The following is a 25,239-nucleotide window of genomic DNA, read 5'->3' on the forward strand; positions in this document are numbered from 1 at the left end:
AAAATAATACATATGCCAAGGGCTCATATTTGGGGGTGACATATTCTGGTACCCTTCAGAACCGAGGATTCTGAACTGGGGATAATTATGATACAGGTGGGAGTGGGTAAGGAAAGAGATTATCAGACAGGGAGTATGATTTAGAAAAACCTGTCCAAAATTACTTTTGCTTTGATTTGGCCTTAATAGTAATAGTTTATGTTCATATTGATTGTAATAATTAGTATTTAATGTATTCTGTAAATTCCAAATAATATGTAAGATGTTCATATTTTTTAAGTGGAACAATGATTTTTTTTTTTAATTCCTAAGGTTCAAACATCATATGTAGTTATTTAAGAGCTGTTCTGGTGGTTGCAGCAGCACATGGGCCCTGTTTTCTGCTGACTCCAGGCATATCTTAAGGAGCTACTTCCCCAATAATGCCAACATCTTAGGACTTAAGCTGCAGGGAGCCAGGGAGACCGGGAAAATCTGTCCATCCATTTGCACAATCAGGCTTGTTATATTAAGGTGTTGAGGTGGATGTAATGAAAGAAGATGGACGGAGGGGCGTTTTCCTCCTCCTGAAATCCTGTGCTGCTTCCTCACTACTACAGCTGGCCCCAGGCTGGCTCCCCATCCAAGAGGCCCTAAAAATCTGCCCTTGTTTCAGGCTCAACTGATGTCAATGAGCTGCCGAAATGGCAGCTCCTGCAGCGCTGTCTGCCCCCCAATGCATTAGTAGGCTCCTGAGAAAGCTGTTAGGAAGGTGGAGATTTGCATAGCAAATTATCATCCTATTGACTTCCATTAAGACCACTGAGATGGGTTCCCATAGAAAATGCCAGGCCCCACGGTGTGATCCCAACCCCTCCCCCAAGAATCATAATTATCATTTCAAGTGGTGTTCTGCCTGTGCTGGCATGCTATCCAGCCACACTGCATCCTTCCTTAGAACACCTGCAAGAAATTAGTCAAATGGGCAATTAATCTACAAAATCTTTGTGCACACACTTAAAAGCCAAAAATGTAGGTTAGAACCCACTACACAAGTGAATTTTCTTTTGACTGGTGTCAGAATCATGGAGTTGACAAGTGGGTCCTATCTGATCCACATTCCTTATTTTACAAATGAGGCTAAACCCCTTTCTCAGGGCTCAAGGACGCCATCCAAATAAATGCTCCAGTTAGCTCATCAGCACTCTCAGGCCAAAGTATGTTTAGTGAGTTATTTTTTCAGACAAAAGCCAAATAACGCATAGTACTTAGTTCAGCTGGTGATGGGGTTATTATCAATTTAAACTACAAGCCATCTTGTCACGATTACACAAATGTTTGTTGACTTCTGTCTGGCTAATTGTCAGCAAAGTGGCTCTAAGTGCCACTTTCCTGATTAGAAGAATGTTTATTCGAGTTGATGGACTCAGCAGGGGGGTCTTTGAAATTACTTCTGAGCTTGGGAGCAAAGCCTGCTGACAGACTGTGCTGTAGAAGACATCAGATGTGAAACTGGGACCCACAACCAAATGGGCATAAATGGAGGTGACAGGTACATGTATCTGTGCATATAGATAATGTCAGGGCCAAGTCCCTGGCCATCTCGGCAGTCACAAGGGGTTCTTAGTCCCTTAGTTAAACTCCTTAATGTTACTGATTGAAAGATGGAAACCACTGAGTGAGGTGGTGTAAATCAAGCCATTGGAATACACATCAGGTCTGGGTGTGACAAAGCTTTGGGAGAACCCCTCAACAGAGTAAGGAGTCTTAGAGTGAGAGCTCAATTCTGCAGCTAACTTGCATTTGTTTGTTTGTTTGCTTGCTTGTTTTACCTTGGACAAAATATCAGATCTCAATTACTCCTTGCTTTAAACAAGGATAATGAGTGCCCTACCTCAGAAATTGGGATTTGTTAAAATGAGACGATGTGAAAGTGTTTGAAAAGGTTTCCTTAAAACTGCCCTGAACTTTAATACAGTATCGTTGTTACTTGTAATTCATAGGTGCACAAGGGCAAAGAAAGATTAAATATTTGACTGGGGTCAAAAGAAAAGAAACAATGCAAGCCCTCCCTGTGTTTCCCCCACTGCCAGACTTTCTTCTCACTCCTCCTCCTCCCAGCTCCACTTCTTCCCACTTGTTCATTCATTATCTCTATTCATACACTGCACAAAACCCACACATGTCCTGTTTGCCTAGACTGAGACAGCCCATCCAGTCTCAGACACCAGATACTTGTGACACTATGGCCCTAAGCGCCACCTCTCAGGAGTGACTGGTGGCCACCTATTTCTCCATTTCTTGATCGCTGATGTGGGGTTTCTTGCCTCTTGTAGATCCCGACTGCCATGGGGGAAAGTCGAGCTCTGTGCTCTGTGGAGAGTGCTACACGCAGCTGTTTCCAAGGGGTGAGTGCCATTCACATGTCCCTCAGACCTGGGGGGCAGACACCACTGCTGACCCATTTAAATCACAGACCTACTACTCTACACCGCATCCTAGACAACCTAATTTAGAGGTAGACTTGCCCCAACTTTGCATGCGATAAACTTCTCAAGCAGAGCCGACAGAAACGGAGCCAGAAGAGAAGATGAAAATACATTTTCATCTCTACAACAGACCAAAGTTCTGCCTAGAAACACATCTGAGTGTGCCATTGTTTTTCAGGTGTTGAGCTCAGCAATTAAAGAAGAGAAATTCCTATCTTGGTTACAATCTGAGCCTCCCATCCTCCTGTGGCTCCCGACCTGCTACCGACTGTCAGCCCCTGAAATGGTCACTCACCCTGTTCGATGTAGAATCTGCAGGAACTTCCCCATCACAGGACTGAGGTAGAGTCATTCATCACTATTACACGGACCGTCACTCTCCAAATGGGTCTGGAGTTGGCGCTGCATTTCTCCAGATTCTTTTTGTGGTCCTTCTCACACATCTAGAACTCAGTTGATTTTGGGGGGTCAATAATTTCCTGTATGAGTGATCCTGCTTATAATAAATTTTATTTTACCTTCTATAATTAATGGAATATGAAGTTCTATGGACACATACTCTGACCGCTAGATATTTTTGTTCCTGAAGGGGAAATTTTTTTGTCTTTTGTTACCAAAAAATGCTGTTAAATACTTTGGAACCATCCATAATAATAACAATAACAATAGTTTACATTCTTTGCTTTTTTAAAAATTTTATTGAAGTATAGTTGATTTACAATGTTGTGTTAATTTCTGCTGTGCAGCAAAGTGGTTCAGTTAAACATATATATATTCTTTTTCATGTTCTTTTCCATTACAGTTTATCACAGGATGACTATAGCTCTTTGTGCTATATAGTAGGACCTTGTTACATTTGTTAAATGTTGAACAAAGGTTGTGTAGTTCACATGGATCATTTCATGTAAAGCCTGTTACAACTCTGTATAAATGTGGTATTGTTATGCCTAATTTGCAGAGACACTAAATAACTTAACCTTAAGCTCACATGGTTAGCAAGTGGCAGAGGCTACCGACCGAATCCAGAGTGCCTGCTTTGCAACCGTGATGCACTGCTGCCGCCTTGTGCAGACAACTGAGAACATTCCTTGAACCCAAAGGAATGATGAGGCTTTGTGGGAGCAGCTCACACCAGAGCTTCTCTGGCCTCGAGGAAAAGGCAGATTTGAAAGCTAGGTTTGGACATTGCAGATTCAGACCTTTCCACAGCTTTGAGGATGACAGTCAAAATCCCATATTAGGGAAAGGGTGTTGTAGTTCTCTTGTCAATAAAACAATAAAGAAGTGAAATTCGAGTTATTATTAAAGATGGGGAGAAGAGAAGGAAGCGTGCAGGTGTGGGCCAGGCAGGGGGACCACCGTGGTGGACAAACATGGGTGTAACAGGGGCTGGAGATGTGGTAGGATTGAAGAGCTGGGGCAACTTGGGAGCTCAAAACAGGTAAAAAAAGGGGGTGCCCAGGAGGGGCAGGAGGAGTGATATAAAATAGGTCTGATATAAAATAGGTCTGTTGGGTCCACTAAGAAACTGGAAATCAGGTTTTAATTTTGCTGAGAAAACGAATTGGATTTGCCGAGAATTCTGAGGACACAGTGAAACTTCACTCATGACAAACTCTTCACAAATAACTCAAGTTGAAACAATAAAACATACAAATGGTCCCAACTGTTGGAAGCCAAGTAAGCCAAACCAAAGAAATCTGCATACTACAATGAAAAATAAACCTTTTTTTATTGGACAGTGGGCAAACATGAATATGATTTTCCATGTTATATGTATATCATACTGACTTACTCAATAAACAAGTATTATTTAAGCAGTTACTTTGCATCCTGCACTGGGTTAGGTACAGAATTCACTTTGCAGTTACATAAGATACAACTTTTACGTTGAAATATTTTTTCAAAAGCATTATGTATAACATAAAGCATGTATTATTTTTATTTTATAAAGGAGTCTCACAGAATTTGAATGACTTGCTCAGGTCACTCAAAAAAAAAACCAAAAAAACAAAGGCAGAGGGCTAGAAGTGCCATACTTTAAGTTTTAGATTACGTCCCTATCTATTGAGAGTGAGATTAAACTTCCGCTTAGAAATGCCGCTGTGTGACCCATCCTTCCTCCTAGAAATCTAAGGCAATGTACAGTTCTCATATATGCAGACAGCTGCGTGACCTGGGCATGGCCTTTAACCTTCCTAGACCTCGGTTTCTTTGTAAGCAAGAGAAGGAGAGGTGGGTCAAATGATGACTTAGGCTTCTTTTAGCTGTAACCTTCTGAGTCTATTAGAAATTGCTTGAATGTATTACAGGTCTAACCTTAAACCTGTGTTTTTGGCTCTCGGAAAACTCCAGCAATAGCCTCAAGGCTTTTAGTTTCAGTGAGATTCATAAAGACATTTTAGAGCAGAAGTGTTTGCAGATCTGGAGGTATAGCAGGAAGAGGGCAAAGACTTGACCTCCTAAAGTAGGAGAAGCTAAAAAGACCAGAGCTTGTTCCTAAGCCAAGTGTTCAATTTTAGCAGAATGTGTCACATTTATGCTGTAATAGCCATGTAAGTTTGAAATGAAATTAGGGGAAAAAAGTTGGTTCTCTATGAGTAAAGGCATCAACAACAGACCAATCTCATTATCCACACTGCACCCTTTCTCACACACCTATCGGTAATTTCAGAGCATGGAGGAACTAAGCCGAGATTAGGGTCAGTGTATTGTCCTAACGAGTCAACTGTAACCATACAGTAATGCTAAATAAAGCAGCCAGTACAGGTGGCTCATCAAATCATCTTTAGAAAAAATACTTTATGTTATAGACTTCATGTCTCCCCAGTTACGCATGCTGAATAATTTTCAAAGCTTTGTAAAAACTTTGCAAGGCCTAGAGGGCAGGGTTTACTAGCCCCATTTTCTTCATTGAAGAAACTGTCATTCATTTAATTTCATTCAGCTAATGTTCTTTGAAAACCTGCGTTGTTCCAGGTATCTTCAAAACAGTGAGCTTAAGTTTCCATTTCAAGGTCACCTGGTAACAGTGGCATGTGACTCAAACGCAAGTCTCCTGCCTTGGTGGTCTATTAAGAGGGGTTAAAATAGCTGACTCTCACAATTACTGAGCCTGCGCGTCTGGAGCCTGTGCTCCGCAACAAGAGAGGCCGCGATAGTGAGAGGCCCGCGCACCGCGATGAAGAGTGGCCCCCGCTTGCCACAACTAGAGAAAGCCCTCGCATAGAAACAAAGACCCAACACAGCCATGAATACAAATAAATAAATTAATTAATTAATTTTTTAAAAAAATAGCTGGCTCTCCATTTAGATGGTATCCCTGGGCTCAAAGCCTAATGCTACCACTTACTACGTAGTTGTGTAACTTTGTGCAATTGCTTAAACTCTCTTTGAATCAGTTTCTTCAAATGAGGATAATAATAAGAATGCCTTGCCTTAAAGAACTTTCATGGGGATTAACTATGTCAATGCATGTCCACTGCCTGCTACATAGTAAAGGCTCAAAACTGTTTGCTACTGTGATAGCCCTTCAACACTCTGTATTAATATCCTACCCTGGGACGAGGTGTTGGGGATGGCAGTGAACAAGGACCGTGAGAGCTGGTCTCATGGCATTTCCATCCTCCTGCTCTGCCTTCCAATGACTTTGGTCACAAGCCCTTCTGCCATCTGGCCTCAGGAACGTTGCAAGTTTTTATTCCTCCATTCTCCACAGTTACCTGTAGGTCTGATAGGTCTGAAAAGCTCTAAACCCTTCTTCTTCACCCTAGTCTGCATTACCTTACTCCTCCTCTTCTTTCTACCTGGGATTTCCTCTACTTTAATCTCCCACCCAGCATTCTATGCCTAGCATGAGTCTCAGCTCTTCCAGAAACATTTATCAGACCATACCAGCTCCCAGGGATCTCCCCCGTCTCTCCTACAGCATGTATTTTCCATGCCTCTTACTCGGCACTTCATCACATGGCACCTAATTTTGCTAGTTAGTACCTCAAGCTTCCATATCATGTCTTTGCAGCCAGATATGAAATTTGAAGAGCATAGGAATCTTGTCATAGTTTAAGTTTTATAACTTTGAAGACCGGGGTTGAAAACTCAAATGCTATTGGGGGCAAGGCAAGTAGTATAAATGAGGGCGGTAGTCTGGGGAGGGACTGTCTTAAAGGTGTAGCTGCCCCTTGCCCTCGCCCATTGCTGCCGTTGATGGGGAAGACCCGACTTTATGCCGCATCCTCTGTAGTTGAAGAAGGGAGTTAAAATAGCAGGAAAAAAAGTATAGATCCCTGATATTTTGCAGACAAACAATATGATCCCACTCATCCTTAAAAGTTACTAATTCATGACTATGAGGTCTCGCCAGCCCTCCCCGATATCACAACATGTTCCTTGAGTGCCCAGAGACACCCTTCCCTACCAGAGTGTCTCAAGATTTCCGCCTGTCCTTCTGATCACAGGAGATTTAAGATTGTAACTGTCCATAACAGAAAGTCTGCAACACTGATGTGTTAAGAAACTTGGGTGTGGTGGTCACTCAGTCTTGGCTGGTGAGGAACTCCCTCTCTTCCACATTATTCTTTCCTACATACAGATTTCTGATAAATGACACATTTATTTTAGATTCTTCATCTATGGTTTTATTTTCCCCAACACCACACAAGAATGCGGGTCCAATATCATCATATCTCACACATTTTCCAGAGAAGCTAGAATTCAAACTTCTTGGAAATCTCCCAGTTTTCTTTAAGTTGGCAATTAAATTCAAATTACCTGAATGAATTATGCAGCTACACAAATGTGGCTGCAGACTTAAGGGTCTATCCTAAAGGTTGTAGCACATAATACCCTGCATATAAAAGACACTTGGTATTTGGGGGGCGGGGTGGAGAGGATGAATCAGGCCTCTATATGATAGTTTGTTGACAAAACTATATTAATTTAATGTCATGTTATAAAAATGCCAACAAAAGAAGACAACTTTATACTCACTCGCTAGCTCAGACACCTCCTGTATATTTCAGGATGCTCATTCTCCACCTGAATAATACTTTCTTTGCTCACCTACTAGTAGTGATGTAAGTCACACTTCCATTTTAATTGGCAGATACCGCTGTCTGAAGTGTCTCAACTTTGACATCTGTCAGGTGTGTTTCTTATCTGGTCTTCAGAGCAAGTCCCACCAGAAGTCTCATCCTGTGATTGAGAAGTGCATCCAGGTAACATCTAATGCCATGTGCCAAACTATTCATGAATCTTATCAGTGAAAACTACAGCAATTAAAAAACTTTTCCTCCTGGAAAACCACAGGTTCTGCTCCTTTCATACATATAATATTTAAGACTAAGGAAGTGGCAAACTCAACCTTAAATATCTCTCAATATACATATACTTTCTTTACACTGTAGATTTTAATAAACCTTTTGAGGATAAGAAAAGGCCAGAGTCTAATCTGAAGCCATTGACTCCTACTGTGTACTAGAAAATATGTGAGCATATCTGTATGGATACAGATTAAAAAGAAAAAGCCCTGGTTTGGTAAAATGCTGCATCAAGGCCTCTAGTTGCTGGTACATTTCGGGAATTTTCTTTTTTAACATGTCTTTTCCTGAGCACTAAAACTCAAGTAATTTTTTCCTTAGGAAAAACAAAAGAGAAAGATTTCTATCTCAGTTTTGACTGGAAAAGTGTAAAACTAAGACTTCATAGCTGACTTTCAAAATTTTTTTAAAGAAAATTACAATACTCAGCAAGAGAATTCAGCTCTTGCTGGGAAGAAAGAGAAATAGGATAATTTTAAAGCAGAGAGCATTTCAATTTTTCCAGAAAGAACACTCTCTTTTCATCACTGAGTATGAATCAGTTTCTCCATGCAGATGGCCTCATCCCCAAATTTCACAATAGTGAAAAATATTGATTAATTACCTTTACTGAGGACAGTTTTCCCCTCATTCTCTCTTTACCATGAATGGTCCACAAAAGTCAAGTGCCTCAATCTTGCCAACTAATTTTCAGTGGATACTGCTTTACTAAATTTTATTAACCCAGATCCTCAGATTATTGGCCTATGATCCTCTTGTTTCTAAAAGTCTGGGGAGAAATAGGGCTTATTGATATTAGACTGACACCATGTGGTCATTTTGTTATTACACTTTAGATTTCAAGGGTTGAATACTTTTAATTAAAGGTCTCGTTGTTTTGTTTCCTTTCGCCTTACATGTGGGGTGGACTTCAGGTGGTCTGAGAATCCACTGATATTTTATACAAGACTAAATGTATGAGGATTTTTCTGGAAATAAATTCTCAGAGGAATCCTCCAAATTAGTAACCACAGGCTTAGTCCTTTTTCGTACCTTCTTCTAGCTTTAAAATTCCCCATTCCTGGGTTGCTCTAAGGAAAAGGAGTGTTTGCAGAAGTTGGGGGGTATTTAATTTGGAAACATATACTATGTGTATGTGTATAGAGAGAGGATGTGAAGAAATTCAGGTAGTAAGGAAGTAAGATGATTTTTCTGTGGACATAACGGTAAGTGAAATAATTTCAGAAACTTCCATGGCAGCCAATCCACCCAAGTAAGGAAAGAAGACCACTTTAAGACTGATCTGACGCCCTTTGTTCTGTTGGCTATTCCAGCAGATGTCAGCAAAAGAAAATACAAAACTCTTCCTCAGGACCCTCAGAAACAACCTGCTCCAAGGGCGCTGTAGGAGGAAAGAAGCTGCGAGAAGGCAGTGGCTGCTGGACCAGGTGAATCCAAGAGGTGTGGCTAACCATGCAGAGGCCAGGTGAGTGTCTCCGAGTGACAGTCGCGCAGGTTGGCAGCCCAGAGCCTGGGTACTGGGTTATGCAGCCAGCAAGCAAGGGAGGGGTAAAGATGCTGTTCCCCTCTAGAAACGACCTCTAATTTTAAAGTAGAACGCGAGACAAAAATACCTTTAAGTGGCCCATCCGATCATTTAGAGTTATCCCAACTAAAGACCTCAGACAGACACAGAAGATTTTTAATATTAGAGTATTTGAATAACTTTCTCCAACATCTTTTTTTGTTGTTGTGTTACTTTTGAAAGCCTAATTCAGAATTAATACTTATTTTTTAAAAAAGGAAAAGAAAGGCACATTCCATCACTCACAGGTGAGTGTTATTCACATTTCAGTATTACCAGATCAGGAATTATGCTATAGATACAACTTGTCATCCTTTTCTCCATTTACATTAAATGGAGAGCATTTTCCCTGTCATTAGCTTCCAAAATATCATTTCAATGACCTCACTCTTATCCTTATAAGGAAGTGCCATAATTCACAAGCAATCCCTTAACATTTTGGTTATTTTCAAATTTTGCCCCCCACCAAAATTCTGTAGTCAACATCCCTACACACGCATTTTCTTATATTTTATTAAGATGAATTCTCTCAAGTAAAACCATTGCATCAAAAGTTGTGAATTTTGTTAATCCTCAAAATTCAGAATGCCAAACTACGCTCCAGAGGGTTATCTCAAAGGATATCCCAGCACCACTGGTATCTGACATCACCCATCACATACCTGAGCACCAGCCTAAAGATGACTTTTTAAAAGCCTTCATGACCTTAACTGCTGAAGTAACTACTTCTTTTTTTTTTTTTTTTAAGATCAAATTTATAGAGAGAGTGTTTTGCTTATTTCTTTTAAATTTTATTTATTTATGGCTGTGTTGGGTCTTCGTTTCTGTGCGAGGGCTTTCTCTAGTTGTGGCAAGCGGGGGCCACTCTTCATCGCAGTGCGCCGGCCTCTCACTATCGCGGCCTCTCTTGTTGCGGAGCACAGGCTCCAGAGGCGCAGGCTCAGTAATCGTGGCTCACGGGCCCAGCTGCTCCGCGGCATGTGGGATCTTCCGGGACCAGGGCTCGAATCCGTGTCCCCTGCATTGGCAGGAGGATTCTTAACCACTGCGCCACCAGGGAAGCCCCACTACTTCTTTATAATTTAAAATTTCAGAAGATAAAGGAAAGAGGTACTGTTTCCATGGGCTTATTATCATCAGACTTTTGGGAGAAAAAAAACCCAGAATAATTCATTCACTCTTATTTTATCTACCAGAAGTATAAGAATAGATCACTTTAATCAAATTGGTATTCATTTATTAATTTCTTTTGCAATTCCCTAAACTTTTCTCAGACATCTACCAGCATATTTCTATCTCGATCCCAGACCCTATTTCTGTGGTCATTTTGTCACTTTTTACAGTTTGGTATAATTTAATGTATTTGTACAGCTCTTTAAAGGGAAAAAATACATGTTGACTTCGCATTAGATGCCATGCCTTATACCTGTACCACATTTTCCTAGCAGGTGGTTATCAATGTATTTTTTTTAAATTTTTGACTGCATTGGGTCTTCGTTGCTGCGCATGGGCTTTTCTCTAGTTGCGGCGAGCGGGGGCTACTCTTCGGTGCGCGGGCTTCTGATCGCGGTGGCTTCTCTTGTTGTGGAGCACGGGCTCTAGGCGCGCTGGCTTCAGTAGTTGTAGCACATGGGCTCAGTAGTTGTGGCTCGCGGGCTCTACAGCACAGGCTCAGTAGTTGTGGCGCACGGGCTTAGTTGCTCCGCGGCATGTGGAATCTTCCCGGACCAGGGCTCGAACCCGTGTCCCCTGCGTTGTTAGGCGGATTCTTAACCACTGTGCCACCAGGGAAACCCCAAAGTATTCTTAAAGTTAGAGAATTTGGATATCATCTTGATGTATAGCTTTAATAGAGTACAAATAATTTAAATTTAAAAATAGAAACAAAGATATCAGATGCCAATTCATCTGTCTTCTTCAAGCCATTTATTTCACCTTTCCCTGACAGAGTGACAGTAAACTAGGACAATTAATCAGCAGAATTTATTGAATACTTGAGATCTTGTCTAAATTCCTCCATTCTCATAGTTAGAACACAAAGATCCATGCTCTTATGTGCATTTCTTTTGGCCACAGAAACCTGACTGATCTTTTACAAATTCAAAATATGATGGCATTCCTCACGCACTCATTTTTCCCAAAATTCTGTGCCTTAAACCCCTCCATTAGCTTCCCATTGTTTTTAAGCTAAAAACTAAAAGTTGTAAGGTGACTTAGAAAACTCCTGCATGTTTGAGCTACCCTGGGAACCTCTCCAGCGTCATCTCCCCACCAACCTCTGTGCTCCAGCCCTGATTCCTCCCTCCTCCCCATAAGACTAAGCCAGATCCCCCAACTCCTAAGACGTAAACCTTTACTTTAAAGAATTCATATTCCTAGACCACTTCTCTGTAATGACTTGACGCCTACCTCCTAAATACTTGCAAAAGTTCTGCTCAAATGTCATCTCATCCTTAAGGCCTTTCCTGACCACCCATTTATCATTTTAGCCCCTGTCCCCACTCTGGCACTCCCAATCCTCCTCCCTTGCTTTATTTTTCTTCAAAGCACTTCATCAGCATCTGACGTTATACAAATTTCACTTTTATTTAAAAATTTTTTTTCGATAATGTAAGCTCCATCGGGGGAGGAAACTTTTATTGTTTCCAGTTGTATTTCCAGAATCTGTAAAAATGTCTGAATATGATAAATGCTCAATAAGTGTTTGTTGAATGACTGACGGACCGAGTAATAAAATGGATGGATGCATGATGGAGCGATTAATGGATTGATCGATAAAGTGGGTCTTTTAGAATGGGGTATGAAAGTGACTCAAGGAGTAATTACCCAGTGTTGGAAGACATTAGTGAAGTTTGAACCTGGGACAGAGAGACACAGAAGTCTTGTTCTCAGCCAACTCTGTGTGTGGCCTCGGGGACTGTTTTTTGTTTTTTTTTTTTAATTAATTTATTTATTTATTTTTGGCTGCGTTGGGTCTTCGTTTCTGCGTGAGGGCTTTCTCTAGTTGCGGCGAGCGGGGGCCACTCTTCATCGCGGTGCGCGGGCCTCTCACTGTCGCGGCCTCTCTTGTTGCGGGGCACAGGCTCCAGACGCGCAGGCTCAGTAGTTGTGGCTCACGGGCCTAGTTGCTCCGCGGCATGTGGGATCTTCCCAGACCAGGGCTCGAACCCGTGTCCCCTGCATTGGCAGGCAGATTCTCAACCACTGCGCCACCAGGGAAGCCCCTCGGGGACTGTTTTTAAGACTTGGTTTCTTCACCTGATAATAGGGATAACCTGTCCTTCCTATTCCCAGAGTAATATTTGTGGAGACAAGATGAGGAAAGGGAATTGCAAGTCCTACGCAAAACTAAACGTTCTTTAAATGTTGGTGTGTTATATTCTGTTCACCAGAGTACAATTGAGTTGTTCACCAAAGTATAATTCTAATGTAATAATTTCCACTTTAGCCTAGATACTGATGAATTAAAAAGTTCTGATTAGTGATTGGTCAAGGAGAAATTAATGTGGAATATTACTATTTTACATTGTGATAATAGGCAAAATCATATCCTTGCTATCTATTAAGTTGGCACATTGGTACTGACCATCTTCTAAGAGATTCATGGTTATTGCCAAATGGTAATATTGAATTCATTCATTGATTCAGCAAACATTCTTCATCCTAATAAGCCTCCTTCCTTTTAATGTGGATTCCATGCAATAGTTTACACTGATAATATTTTCACTTACAAAAACATAATTGAAATCCAGGTACCAAATATCACCACTATTATGATATATTTTGGGACATTCTTACAAATATACTAAAAAAGAATATAAAAACTGTGAAAAAGATCACAGAAAATTACTTCCATTTGCAGCTAATATGATTGTGAATCCCCAAGAAACCACAAGTAACTCTAGCAAAAACTAGTAGAATTAATTGGTTTTGAGTGGTGGAAAATAAAATATGTATGCACAAATAGCTCTTCACTATATCAGCAATAGCTAGATAGAAATTTTATAAAAATCCCATTTACAATACCTGTAAAATTATTTTTAAAAGAAACTAGAAAAAACTTAACAAAAAACATACAAAACCCATATAAGGAAAGCTGTAATATTTGATTGAATATACAGAAAATAAGACCTGAGCAAAAGGGAGAAACATACCAAATTCCTAAAAGAGAAGACGCTAACATAACAATGTACGCGATTCAAAAATTAACCTTAAAATCAGTACTCGCGATGCTTCTTTGGTCACTTGCAGAAATGCACAGAGTGGCAAAAAAATGTGAGTTGCCTGATGCACAGCTGAGGTAGAACTGAGTGACACCCTGCCTTCTGGTTTCTGCCCTTATAGTATAAACACATGTCCTTTACACAGTCTATCTTGTGCCATGTTTTTCCCATTTTTGTGCTTTTTGTTGGTGATTTCACTGTTGCAAATAACCTCCAAACATGGTGCTGCAGTGCTGGCTAGCATTCCTAGGTGTGAGAAGGCTATGATATGTCTTAACAAAAAATACGTGTATGAAATAAGCTTCGTTCAGACACGAGCTACATGGGTTCAATGTTAATGAATCAACAGTAAACATTCAACAGTATACATATATCTTTAAATAGAAACACACGGGGGGTGGGTGGTGGGATGAATTGGGAGATTGGGATTGACATATATATACACAAATATGTATAAAATAGATAACTAATAAAAAGAAAAGAAAAGAAACACATGAAAAACAAGGTTATATATTGATAGGTTGATGAAAATGTTCTGACCAGAGACTTCCAAGATCCTAACCCTGTGTTTCCCCCAGGAGCCATCGTTCAGTTTCCACTAATTCATTGTTCACGTGACTTCAAAGAGCATAACTACCATGGATAATAAGAGTGAACTGCATTTAAATTAAATGCATTTCCAAATAGAATCATGATTTTTTAAATAAGATAAAATAATTTTGAAGACATGTTGAAAGAATAAAGGTACAAGAATATTTTAAATTGTGGAAATAAAAAATAGTGAGAGGGGCAGGACAGGAGTAAAGACACAGACATAGAGAATGGACTTGAGAACACGGGGAGGGGAAATGGTAAGCTGGGACGAAGTGAGAGTGGCATGGACATATACACACTACCAAATGTAAAATAGATAGCTAGTGGGAAGCAGCTGCATAGCACAGGGAGATCAGCTTGGTGCTTTGTGACCACCTAGAGGGGTGGGATAGGGAGGGTGGGAGGGAGACGCAAGAGGGAGGGGATATGGGGATATATGTATACATATAGGTGATTCACTTTGTTATACAGCAGAAACTAACACAACACTGTAAAGCAATTATACTCCAATAAAGACGTTAAAAAAAAAATAGTGAGAAGGGTTGTTCCTCAACAGACGTTAAAACTTACTCTAGAGCCACCATGACCAAATAATATAGTATAAATCAGAAATGGGCATATTGATTTGAGGACAAGAATACAAAATTTGATTAATGATCCAAGTATAAATGGGAGCCTAACACATGAGAAAGGTGGTATTTCAGTTCAGTGGAAAAAGATGCATAACTGGCTATCCATCAGGTATCCATTGTTTTGCCCCATAAACGAAAATAAATTCCAAATTGATTGAAGTTTAAATGTAAAAATAGTTTAAAATAAAAATATTAGAAACATTTAGGAAACCTGGTGTTGGAGGAGATCTTTCTAAGCAAGACAACAAAATAAGGAATCATGAAGTAATAGATACACATATATATATGACGACATGCGAATGTAGACATTTTCTCACGGTAAATGATATTATAAACAAAATCAAAAATAAGTCTCAGACTTGGAAAAATATTTTCACTAAGAGGATAAACTATGCTATGGAAAGGTCCCTACAAATTGATACGAAAAACTGAAAAAGAAGAAGAAGGAGAAAGAGAAGACGAAGAAGAGGAAGAGGGAAAGAAGGAAGAAGAGGGGGAAGGGGGAAGAGGAGAGGGAAACGGAAATAAGGAAGAAGAAAATGAGGAAGAGGAGAGCGAGGGCGAAGAGGAAAATACTCCAAATATATAAATAGGTAATCACAGAAGAGGAATTCCAAATGGCCATTAAACACACAAAAATATGCTCATCTTAACTAGCAGTTAGAAAAATGCCAGTTAAAGGAACAATGATATATTATCACTTTCTTTATCAGAATGGCAAAGAGTAAATGAATAATGTCCAGTGCTGGTGAACATGGAAGAAATTAGGTGCTCTTGACATTTGGTTGAAGTGCAAATGGCTATAGACTTTTCAGAAAATAATCTGAAAAATAATTCATTCAATAAATCTTTAGTGAACACTCTTCTAGGCCCTTGGGATATATCAGGGAACAAAAGAGATGAAGATCTCATGGAGCTTTCATTCTACTGGGGAAACTAACCAATTAACAATAGGCATATACATGAATTATAATAATATATTAGAAGTTAAAAGTACTAAAGTAAAAGAAAAAAAGAAGAGCCAGGTAAGAGAGAGCCAGACTTAGAGGGAGTGTTGGTAGCAAATTTAAATTGAGTGGTCTCAGTGGTCCTCAGTGAGAGGTGACATTTGAACAAAGCCTTGAAGGAGGTGAGGGAGTGAATCCTACAGGTACCTGCGAAAGCATACTGCTAACTGAGACAGCCAGCTCAAAGTGGCAGTGTGCCTGGCAGCTCCAAGGAACAGCAAGGAGGCTAGTGTGGCTGAATGGAACGAAGGAGGAAATATTGACAATAGCCTAAAGGGGGCAGTGTAGAAGCAGGGCTATATAAATATTTTCCTAAATTTTTCCTAATGTTTCTGTATTGAATTTTAATTTAAATGTTCAACCGATTTGAAATTTATTTTAGCAAAGGTCTAGCTTGCTTTCTTTCAGATGGATAGCCAATCTATCTTTTTCCACTTAAATGAGTTACCAACTTTGTCACATATTAGGTTTCCTTATACACTTGAATCAATTAATAAAATTTATGTTCTCTTCCTCAGATCTAGAGGTCAATTCTTGTGCATATACTAGATGTATGGTCATGGTGGTGCTACATTAAGTAGAAGGATAAAGTTGCTATCATCTGAAATGGGGGGGCTTTCAGTGGAGCTGGATCATAGGGGAAGATCAGGAGTTCTGTTTGGAACATGTTAAGATTGAGATGTCTCTTAGACATCCACATGGAGATGTTGAGTAGGCAGCTTTCTATTCGTGTCTGGAATGTGGGAGAAAGTCTACTGGAGATCAAATTTGTGAATGTTTGACATACATGGTTTTTAAAGCCATGGGATTGTATGAGATCACCAAATAGACAGTGTAGATGGAGAAGAGAGGAAAACCGAGAACTGAACCATGGGACACTCCACATGACACAGTTGGAGAGAAGGTGAAAAACCAGCAAGGGAGGCTGAGAAAGAGTGATGGATGAGGTAAGAGGAAAACCAAGAATGAGGAATCCTGGAAGACGGGTAAAGAGAGTGTTTCAGGGAGGAGGGCATGATCTACACTGTCAAATGCTGCTGCTGGGTGAAGTAAGAATTGACCTTTGGATTTAGCACTGAGGAACTCATTGATGACCTCAAAAAGAGTATTGTAGGACAGTGGTTGTAGAAAAAAATCAGACCAGAGGCAGTTTAAGAGAGAATGGGAGTTGAGGAATTCAAGATACCAAACAAGAAAATTCTTTCCAGGATTTTTTTTTTTTTTTTTTACTATAGAGGGAACAAAGAGATAGTGTAGGTAGTAGAGTATCTGAAGTTAAGAGAATGTTTGGTTATGATGGGGAAAATAACAGCATGTTAGTATACTGAAGGGGATGAGTTTGTAGCGGGAAAACTTGATGATCTGGTGCAAGAGAGGGGAATTGTTGGAGCAATGTCATTCGGCAGCCAAGGGGGGATGGAATCTATGCACATGTGGAGAGATTGGCTTTAGAAGAATGGTACCTACTAAACATAAAAATGTACACAAGATTTGGCCCTTGATCCATTTTTGGAACTCTGTCCTATAGGAATAAGAGCACTACTACATAGAAAATAAGATAAACATTGTAGCATTGGAGGGTGGGGCACTAAACAAACAAACTGAAGATCCACTGGTAGAAAAATGGTCGATTATATACGATACAACATACAAGAGAACATAGTGAATCTACTTAAGGACAAATTTTAGCACCTATCTACTACACTAGAGGGCATTCATCATCATACATTAAGAGAAAAAGGCAAGTGGCAGAATCATGTGTATGGAATGATGCCATTTTTGTTTCAAAAACAAATTCAATATGTATTTTGCTGTTTGCAAGCATCTGTATGAATGCAGAAAATGGTGTTGAACAACCCCAAGGTGTTAAAATGATTTGAGACGGGGTAGGAATAGAGTGTGTTACTCAGAAGCTGTGTGACAAAGAAGTCATGGGTTACGCTTTTTTCTACCCCAAAGTGCCCACTCCTTAAACACATAATTAAAGTGTACCAGAGTAATCGCTTCTTTCCCTATACTCTCATTGCATTCTGTAGAAATAATCGCACTATGTCAGAAATGATTGTGTATTTGTCTGTTCATTACATGTAAAGTCTCTGTGAGCAGGGAGTTCTCTGCTTTTTTTAAAAAAAAGTCTTTTTATCTGCAATAACTCGAGATGGTAAGATGCTTCAAATAGTTTTTGAATAAGGGAACGAAATTAAATGGAATTGTATAAAATGGATATGCCTGACCTTAAATTAGTCTACTCTATTCTACGCTCTTTTAGATATGACATAATAAACACACATCTGCACTTAGAACACCTAGTATCTGACCTGGACGAGATGACCTGGGGGATTTTCTGTAGTCATCCCTGAACTTCTCTGCATTCTCATTTCTAGATTATCAAGAAGGAGGGAAGTGGAATTTTTGTTCCTATTATTGGCTAATTCGCTCTATATCAACTAAGTAGTTGGAAAAGATCACAGAGGAAAAAGTTGAACTACTTTATTGCTATTTTTGGATATTAAATTGAATAGCTGATTTGACATTTTCTAAAAAGGCTCTCCTCAATGTCATAACTGATCATTAAAAATTATTACAACCGCTCATAAAATTCTACTTTTATAACAGGCTCTCCATTCAGTACAATAGATCTGAAGCACCAAGGTATGTAAGTCCAGCTAGACCAGTAGAAACAACAACCACAGAGGCCTTCAAACAAATACCTCAAAGAGTATCTCTGGCTCAACAAACCAAAGGCAGTAGCGCACATCGTCAGGTGAGTCTGAAGGGGAAAAGAACAATTAAGGCACAATTAATGGATAAAGTTTAGCTTTGAAGGGACTCTTCCCAAGTCTACATCCTAAAGGGAAGCTGTATTCAACTTTGATATTTTTAAATTACTCCAGTGTCCATAGATATTAAGTCTCTGCCAGAAACTTCTAAATATAGCTTACTTACAGACAAGGCTTTCTTCTGCCCACAATTACCTTAACTTGACTATTCAGTATCCTAAGTTTCGATGTAATTAAAAAGTAGGGAAAAAGGGAAAATTAGTTCATCCGTACATAAAGAAAATGTTCAGGAATTTTCAAAGGGAAGAGATGAGAGAGGAAAGTGACAGAAACATAAGAGGGAAGAAACTTTAAAAAAAAAACCCAGTGAAATTTTTTTCATCAAAGGAATTAGAAATGCTTCTTGTTTTTTGTTTTTTTTAAGCGTACAGTCTGCAACTCCTTTATCATGTTTTCAATCAGTTGTTGACTTGCCCTCCCGTGTGCAACTCCACTTGTAGGTGTCCCTTCGTCATTGTAATCAGTACAGTCAGATCCTAAGGGAGGTCTTCAAAATACGATCATCTGTGATGTTTCTCAATCATCAAAGAGAAATTAGAGTTCTCATATTGCAGTTGTTCCTGGTAGAAGTGTGAAAAGGAGAGTAAGTCTTGTGACCGCCCAGGAAGAAGCAGCCTGTGCGCTGCCTCTGGGTGAGGTTTTTCAGGTCTGTGTGCGTTTTCATCAGCAGCTCATGCAGCTGCACCACTCAGACACCCCTCACTGCACATCCAAGAATGCCTCTGGCTGGAGTGCCAGGCAGAGAGCAGGAGTTACTTGTGCGGGGACAAATGAAGATCTGCTCCATTTCCTGCTTCGAATAAAAGAAGAAAAAAAGCCATTTTCACAATGCGACAGTTTGTTTCACTTTAACATTGCTTTGTTCTGAGGCAAGAAATTTAAAAGAGGTTTTGCTTTCCCTCCTTTCTTTCACTTTCTTTTTACTCCCTGTCACCTCTTTCTAATTTTTAAAGTTGCTACAGCCTATCTTTTGTATGTAATACATTTCTTTCTTTGATTAAAAAAAAACATTTTTAATTATACAAATAAGACCTGAATCTGTTTGCCTTATAGAAAGTTAAAATATTACAGATAAGGGTAAAGTCCTTTTCAGCCATAATTCCCAGTACACAAGCAATGGAAAGATAAGGAACTCTCAGTAGAAGGTGGAAGGTAGAAGTGAAAGATTTCTTGAGCCAAGAGAAATAAAATAACCCAACCGCTTTTTGCAGATGCTTTAGAGAAGGAGACGTTCTGAGCAGCAGCCTAACTGGGGCAAAAGACTACTGTGACTTATTTTTTAAATCTAAAAATCTTGTTCATGTTTACATATCTTTAAGAAAAGTGTCTCGTAAAAATAAGATGGTGTGACTGCACTTTGAGCATATGAACACCAGTCACTTTCTGAAAAAGAAATTTTTTTGAAATATCATTATCGTGTTATTATGAATTTTTAGGAATATGGATTAAATTCAACCCAAAAACTTATTTTCTCTATTTCTCGCTTCTCTAGACCATAGTCAGCATTAGGAATGAACTGTGGAGGACTCACGAATCCATTAATGCTCTCCATAGGGACAGAAGGTAGGAACCACGTGTGAACAAATACCAACAGCAGAGACACAGCAATAGCATTTTGCTTCGCTTTTAGAGGAAGAAATTCTACAAAGTTTTTACAGTGCTCTTTTTTTCTCTTTAATTTGGAAGACATTTCTTAAACAGAGAAATGCTATGGTTCCAGTATGAAGGTAAAAGGGGGCTTTGACTCTATTTGAGTAGTTAAGTATAACTAAAACCACCCAGATAATTACATTAAGTTTGGGGTTTTGATTGAGTGATTTTATTCCTTGAAATTTGGTTAAGCATTTTCAGTGAAGTATTGTGTGTGTCTTGTGTGTGTCTTACGGCTTCTAAAATAAATCAGTACATTTCTCCAACAGTATCTAACTTTCTCGAAGATTTACTAGGCTGGCTGGAAACTGTCTACCATCTTATTGTGTCTCAAAGGACTAATTATTCCTTTTAAAAAAAAAAATTTATTTATTTGGCTGTGCCGGGTCTTAGTTGCAGCAAGCGGGATCTTTAGTTGTGGTAAGCGGGATCTTTTAGTTGTGACATGCAGGATCTAGTTCCCTGACCAGGGATGGAACCCAGGCCCTCTGCATTGGGAGCACAGAGTCTTAACTGCTGGACCACCAGGGAAGTCCCAGGACTAATCATCCCTTGAGTTCCTGTATCATGTTGTCATTCCTTTAGAAGACAAAATTCCTGGCTCCTCAATAAGAAGGTCCCCCTGAGGGAAACCTTTTTTTGCAGGCACAATGCTTGGTATCTAGTAGATGCTCAATAAATTAATGAGTAAATATATATTAATAAATATGTATTAAAATAAAAATAGGTCATCAATAAATTTATTGATCATCTAATATATATGTGTAGGTATATATATATATGATGAGATGTGCTTCATAATGCAAAGGTATGAAAGATAACGAACATTTAAAATTTCTGTGATAACTCATGAAAAGAAGCTTAATAACACTTTTAAAGTAATTTAATAATAATTTAAATGTTAAAAACAATTTTGATCTTTTCCATGGTATAAGAAAAATAAATTAGAAATAAAATTAAGGAAAATAGTATAGGAAAAAAAAGGCAATTTTGAAACTTAAATGTAGAAATAAAAAGGAAATTTTGAAATTTAATTCTTTAAAACTTAATTCTTAAAATAATTACCTCAAACAATTATTTTAAACTAGATGATTCCCTTTTATATAATTCATACCCACTACATACACCATTGGTCTCCTAGTAAGGTATTTATCAACACAAAGAATACCAGTGTGAGCCTGATTAGTGAGTAAAATCTATGTGAAGGCTTTATCCTTGTTCTTGTCTGCCCCATTATTTTTATCAATGACTTGGATAAAATAGCAGAAAGCATGCTTCTCAAATGTGTGTGACATGATACCAAAAGGCATAGATAATAAGCTAAATGACAGTCTTGAATCACTAAGATATCATAGTCTGGAATAGTGGGGCAATTAATAAAGACCAAATTTTAAAAGATTAAATGCAAATCCTACAATTATAGGCCCAGGTTCACAACAAAGAGCGTGGAAAGACCTGAGATACATAGTCAACTATAAGTTCAGTAACAGCCCACAATTTGTCACTGATGATTTAAAAAGCAATGCAGTCTCAGACTACATTACAAGAAAGAGTATCATTCAATTATTAGTTATCTATTTATTACTCTATGCTAGGTGCTGATCAAGAAAAGTAATGTTCCACTGCTCTGTGCGTGATTAACTCGCCTGGTGAATTAACTTGCCTTTGTGTTGTATTTGAAGACCTGGTACATGGGAGATTCAAGCTCCTTAGCTCCAGGAAGCAGAACTACATGTAAAGATGTAAAAGTTTAGAAAGACAGATTTCAGATCATTTGAAAGGAATTATTTCTCAAATAATCTGAACTGTTTTGTTAACAGTGGATATTTACCTCGAAAGTATGGGGCTTCGAGTTGCTGGAAGTATTGGCATTGGGTAAATCATGTTCACTGGAGACTCTCCGAGAATTTCTCCATTAAAACAAACAAACAAACAAAACAACAGAGTAGAAAAGAGCTGCACTTCTGATAGGGCTTTCCTTACTTTCACCTGGATTGTGGAAGGATGGGAACGCATGTCTTCTAGATGTTCAAACATGGTGGATGGGCCAGAAAGGAGGAAGACGATGTGAGTGATAGACAGCATGGGAGAAAGATAAACTGATGTCACTACTGGTCATAACAAGCACAACACTCTAAGTATAGAAAATACTATCTAGAGAGGCCTTCTGAGAATGTTTCTTTGTTGTCTGCTATATAAAATCGCTGGGCTGACTCCTTTCTGAAAAGTCCATCATAAAGAAGTACTTGAAACTCTGATTACAATCAAGGATTTTAGAATCAGACTCCTCTTTCACCTGTGTGACTGCCTGGAAGTTTGAGGGCCATCTTTTAGAGATGCCTGCTTTGGATAGGAGCCCCAGCTAAATTGCAAGACCTCTCCAAGATCTGTGGCAATTAAGAATTTCAAAGGCTCTAACGTTGAGAAATGTTGTTGCATTTCCTACCAGGGAGCCAATTTCTACAACTTCCACAAATATGACAACCGCACTGGTCAAAGAATAAGACTGTACTTTAGAAAGCCAATTTTCACTGTATACATACACTGTAACAGGAACTATTTTAGGCCTGGGCCTGGGGATATGGCAAGAAGCAAAACAGAAAAAAAGTTGCCAGAATAAAGAGACAATAAACAATTAATAATAGAGTAAGTAAGATATAAGTAAAATAACAAGTAAAACAGGTAGCATGTCATATAAAATGACTGTCCAGAAGTCTGAAGGCTCGAGACTAAGTCAAAATCTAAGATCGCATCATGTGCTGTAGCAATTAGACATGGCAAAAATCCATGGAGACAAGGAGATGGGAAGGACTAGGGAAGGAGATGGGAGGTGATGGAGGCGAAGTTGGGGGTTCTGGTTTGCAGTTTCAAGTAGAGCAATGAGGGAGAGCCTCACTGAGAGTATGATGGTGACCAAAGACTTAAAGATGAGGGGATGGGCTGAGCAAGAACCTGGGGGAAGGAGGATTCCAGGTATTGGGGGCCAAAAGAGCCAACTCTGAGGGGAGAACATGCCCAGTGTGTTCGAAGAGTTGCCAGAAGCTCTGCGTGGCTGAAGGGCAGACAGTGAGTAAGAGAAAGCAGAGATGAGGTCAGGGAGGGAAGCGGAGGGCCTTGGCCATCTTGTTCAGCTTTGGCTGCCTCTATAAGGACTTTGGTTTATTCTAAATAAGGAGGGGAACATTGGAGGGCTTTGAGCAGAGGAGTAACATGATCTGATTTATGGGTTTTCTTTGTTGTTCTTTTCTTTAAATTTTTAAAGATTTTTTTTTTTTTGGATGTGGATCGCTTTTAAAGTCTTTATTGAATTTGTTACAATATTGCTTCTGTTTTATGTTTTGGTTTTTTGGCCGCGAGGCATGTGGGATCTTAGCTCCCTGACCAGGGATCGAACCCGTATCCCCTGCATTGGAAGACAAAGTCTTAACCACTGGACTGCCAGGGAAGTCCTCTGCCTCATGTTTTAAAAGAATTACCCTGACTACTTGGTTCATTCTGAAACCAATGAACAACTAGACTTAGGAAGAGAAGCCAAGACCCATAATTCACAAATTGCACCATTGTTCCCTCCCTGTGGTCTTGGTCCGGTGTTAGGTATTTAGCCATGACATGTATGCTATCATTCTAAATGGAGTGTTTCTGGACAAAAAGATAATGAATAAAGTCAATATTCGCATTTAAGGAGCTGCTGAATGTATGCCGTCAAAAGTAATCCATAACATGCATGATGAGTTTTTGAAAACACCTCTAAAACCAATGAAATTCTTGGGGGAATTGTGTGTATAATAGACACGAAGGACAGCTGTACATGGTGAACAAACAGTTTAAAGCAGGATTGATCAATGTTAGGTAATAGTCGAGGCGCAGGCTACTCCGGCATCTTCTTCCAGAGAGGTCCCGGAGTACATCTCGCTAGGGCTCTTGCATCTTGCTGTGCTGACCTCTTGCCCTTCCAACCCACTCAGACCTGTCCTCTTTGCAGCCTCCTTAGAAAACAGTTAAACCAATACAAAGACAAGTTGCAAGCCATATATGCCTGCCAGGAAGAAAAAAGTTGCAGATTTGAAACAAAGATTCACGAACTCACAACCAACCAGGACAGTCTGTGGACGAAGCTACAGCTAATGGGACAAAATCTACAGGTATAGAATGTGGGAGACACTGGCCATCTGGAAGTCTGACCTAGAATCTTCTGGCTGAGGGTCGGCTGCAGCCTGAGCCTTTGCACCTCACTCTGATCAGCCTCTTCCCTTTCCCTCTTCTCTCCATACCCTGACCAACTCCCCTTTTCACCAGCCAGATGATATCTTCCAGTTTTGCGAAGGAAGTGCCATTGGGAGAGAACAGCATCAGTACGATTTAGAAACAACAGACCTGGGGCAAAGAGGTTCTTTATAGCATTGATTCTTAAACCTTTAGTCTCAGCATCCCTTTTAGAGACTTACAATTTTTTGAGGATCCCAAGGAGCTTCTGTGGGTTATATCTATTGCTGTTTACCCTAATCAAAATTAAAACCAATAAGCGGTTTTAAAATAAATTTATTAACTAATTTGAAAATGAAAATAATAAACCCATTATTTATGGAACATTTTTAAACAGTAATTATATATATTTATATATATTTAATTAGAAGACTGGCATTGTTTTACGTTTTTTACAAATCTCTTTAATGGCTGGCTTCAGAAAAGACAGCTGGATTTTTCCTAACTGCTTCAGCATTTGATCTGTTGCAAGATGTTCTGGCTGAAGAATATGAAAAAATATGGCCTCACACAGATTTGCAGTTGAAAAAGAGAGGAGTATTTTAATAGCCTTTTCAGATAATTGGAGATCTTCTTCTTTGATACTACACCAAAAGGTGATAAATGATTGTTTCTTAAAGGATGGTTGCAGTATTGAATCTGAAACCACATCTCTTTCACACCCTGTTTCATTAAAATAC

At 39.3% G+C, this 25,239-nt stretch overlaps 1 protein-coding gene across 1 annotated transcript in view; it reads left to right on the top strand.

Moving 5' to 3' along the window:
* Window positions 1–25,239, top strand: part of DYTN (dystrotelin) — a 50,095-nt gene that overhangs the window by 16,384 nt on the left and 8,472 nt on the right. Inside the window, exons 6-10 of the mRNA XM_068543811.1 lie at window positions 2,316–2,387; window positions 2,647–2,810; window positions 7,573–7,684; window positions 9,103–9,251; window positions 24,279–24,438. Of these exons, the coding sequence (XP_068399912.1) occupies window positions 2,316–2,387; window positions 2,647–2,810; window positions 7,573–7,684; window positions 9,103–9,251; window positions 24,279–24,438 (657 nt within the window). The remainder of the gene's footprint in view (window positions 1–2,315; window positions 2,388–2,646; window positions 2,811–7,572; window positions 7,685–9,102; window positions 9,252–24,278; window positions 24,439–25,239) is intronic.

The sequence above is a fragment of the Eschrichtius robustus genome, chromosome 5, assembly GCF_028021215.1.
Source record: "Eschrichtius robustus isolate mEscRob2 chromosome 5, mEscRob2.pri, whole genome shotgun sequence".
Classification (NCBI taxonomy): Eukaryota; Metazoa; Chordata; class Mammalia; order Artiodactyla; family Eschrichtiidae; genus Eschrichtius; species Eschrichtius robustus.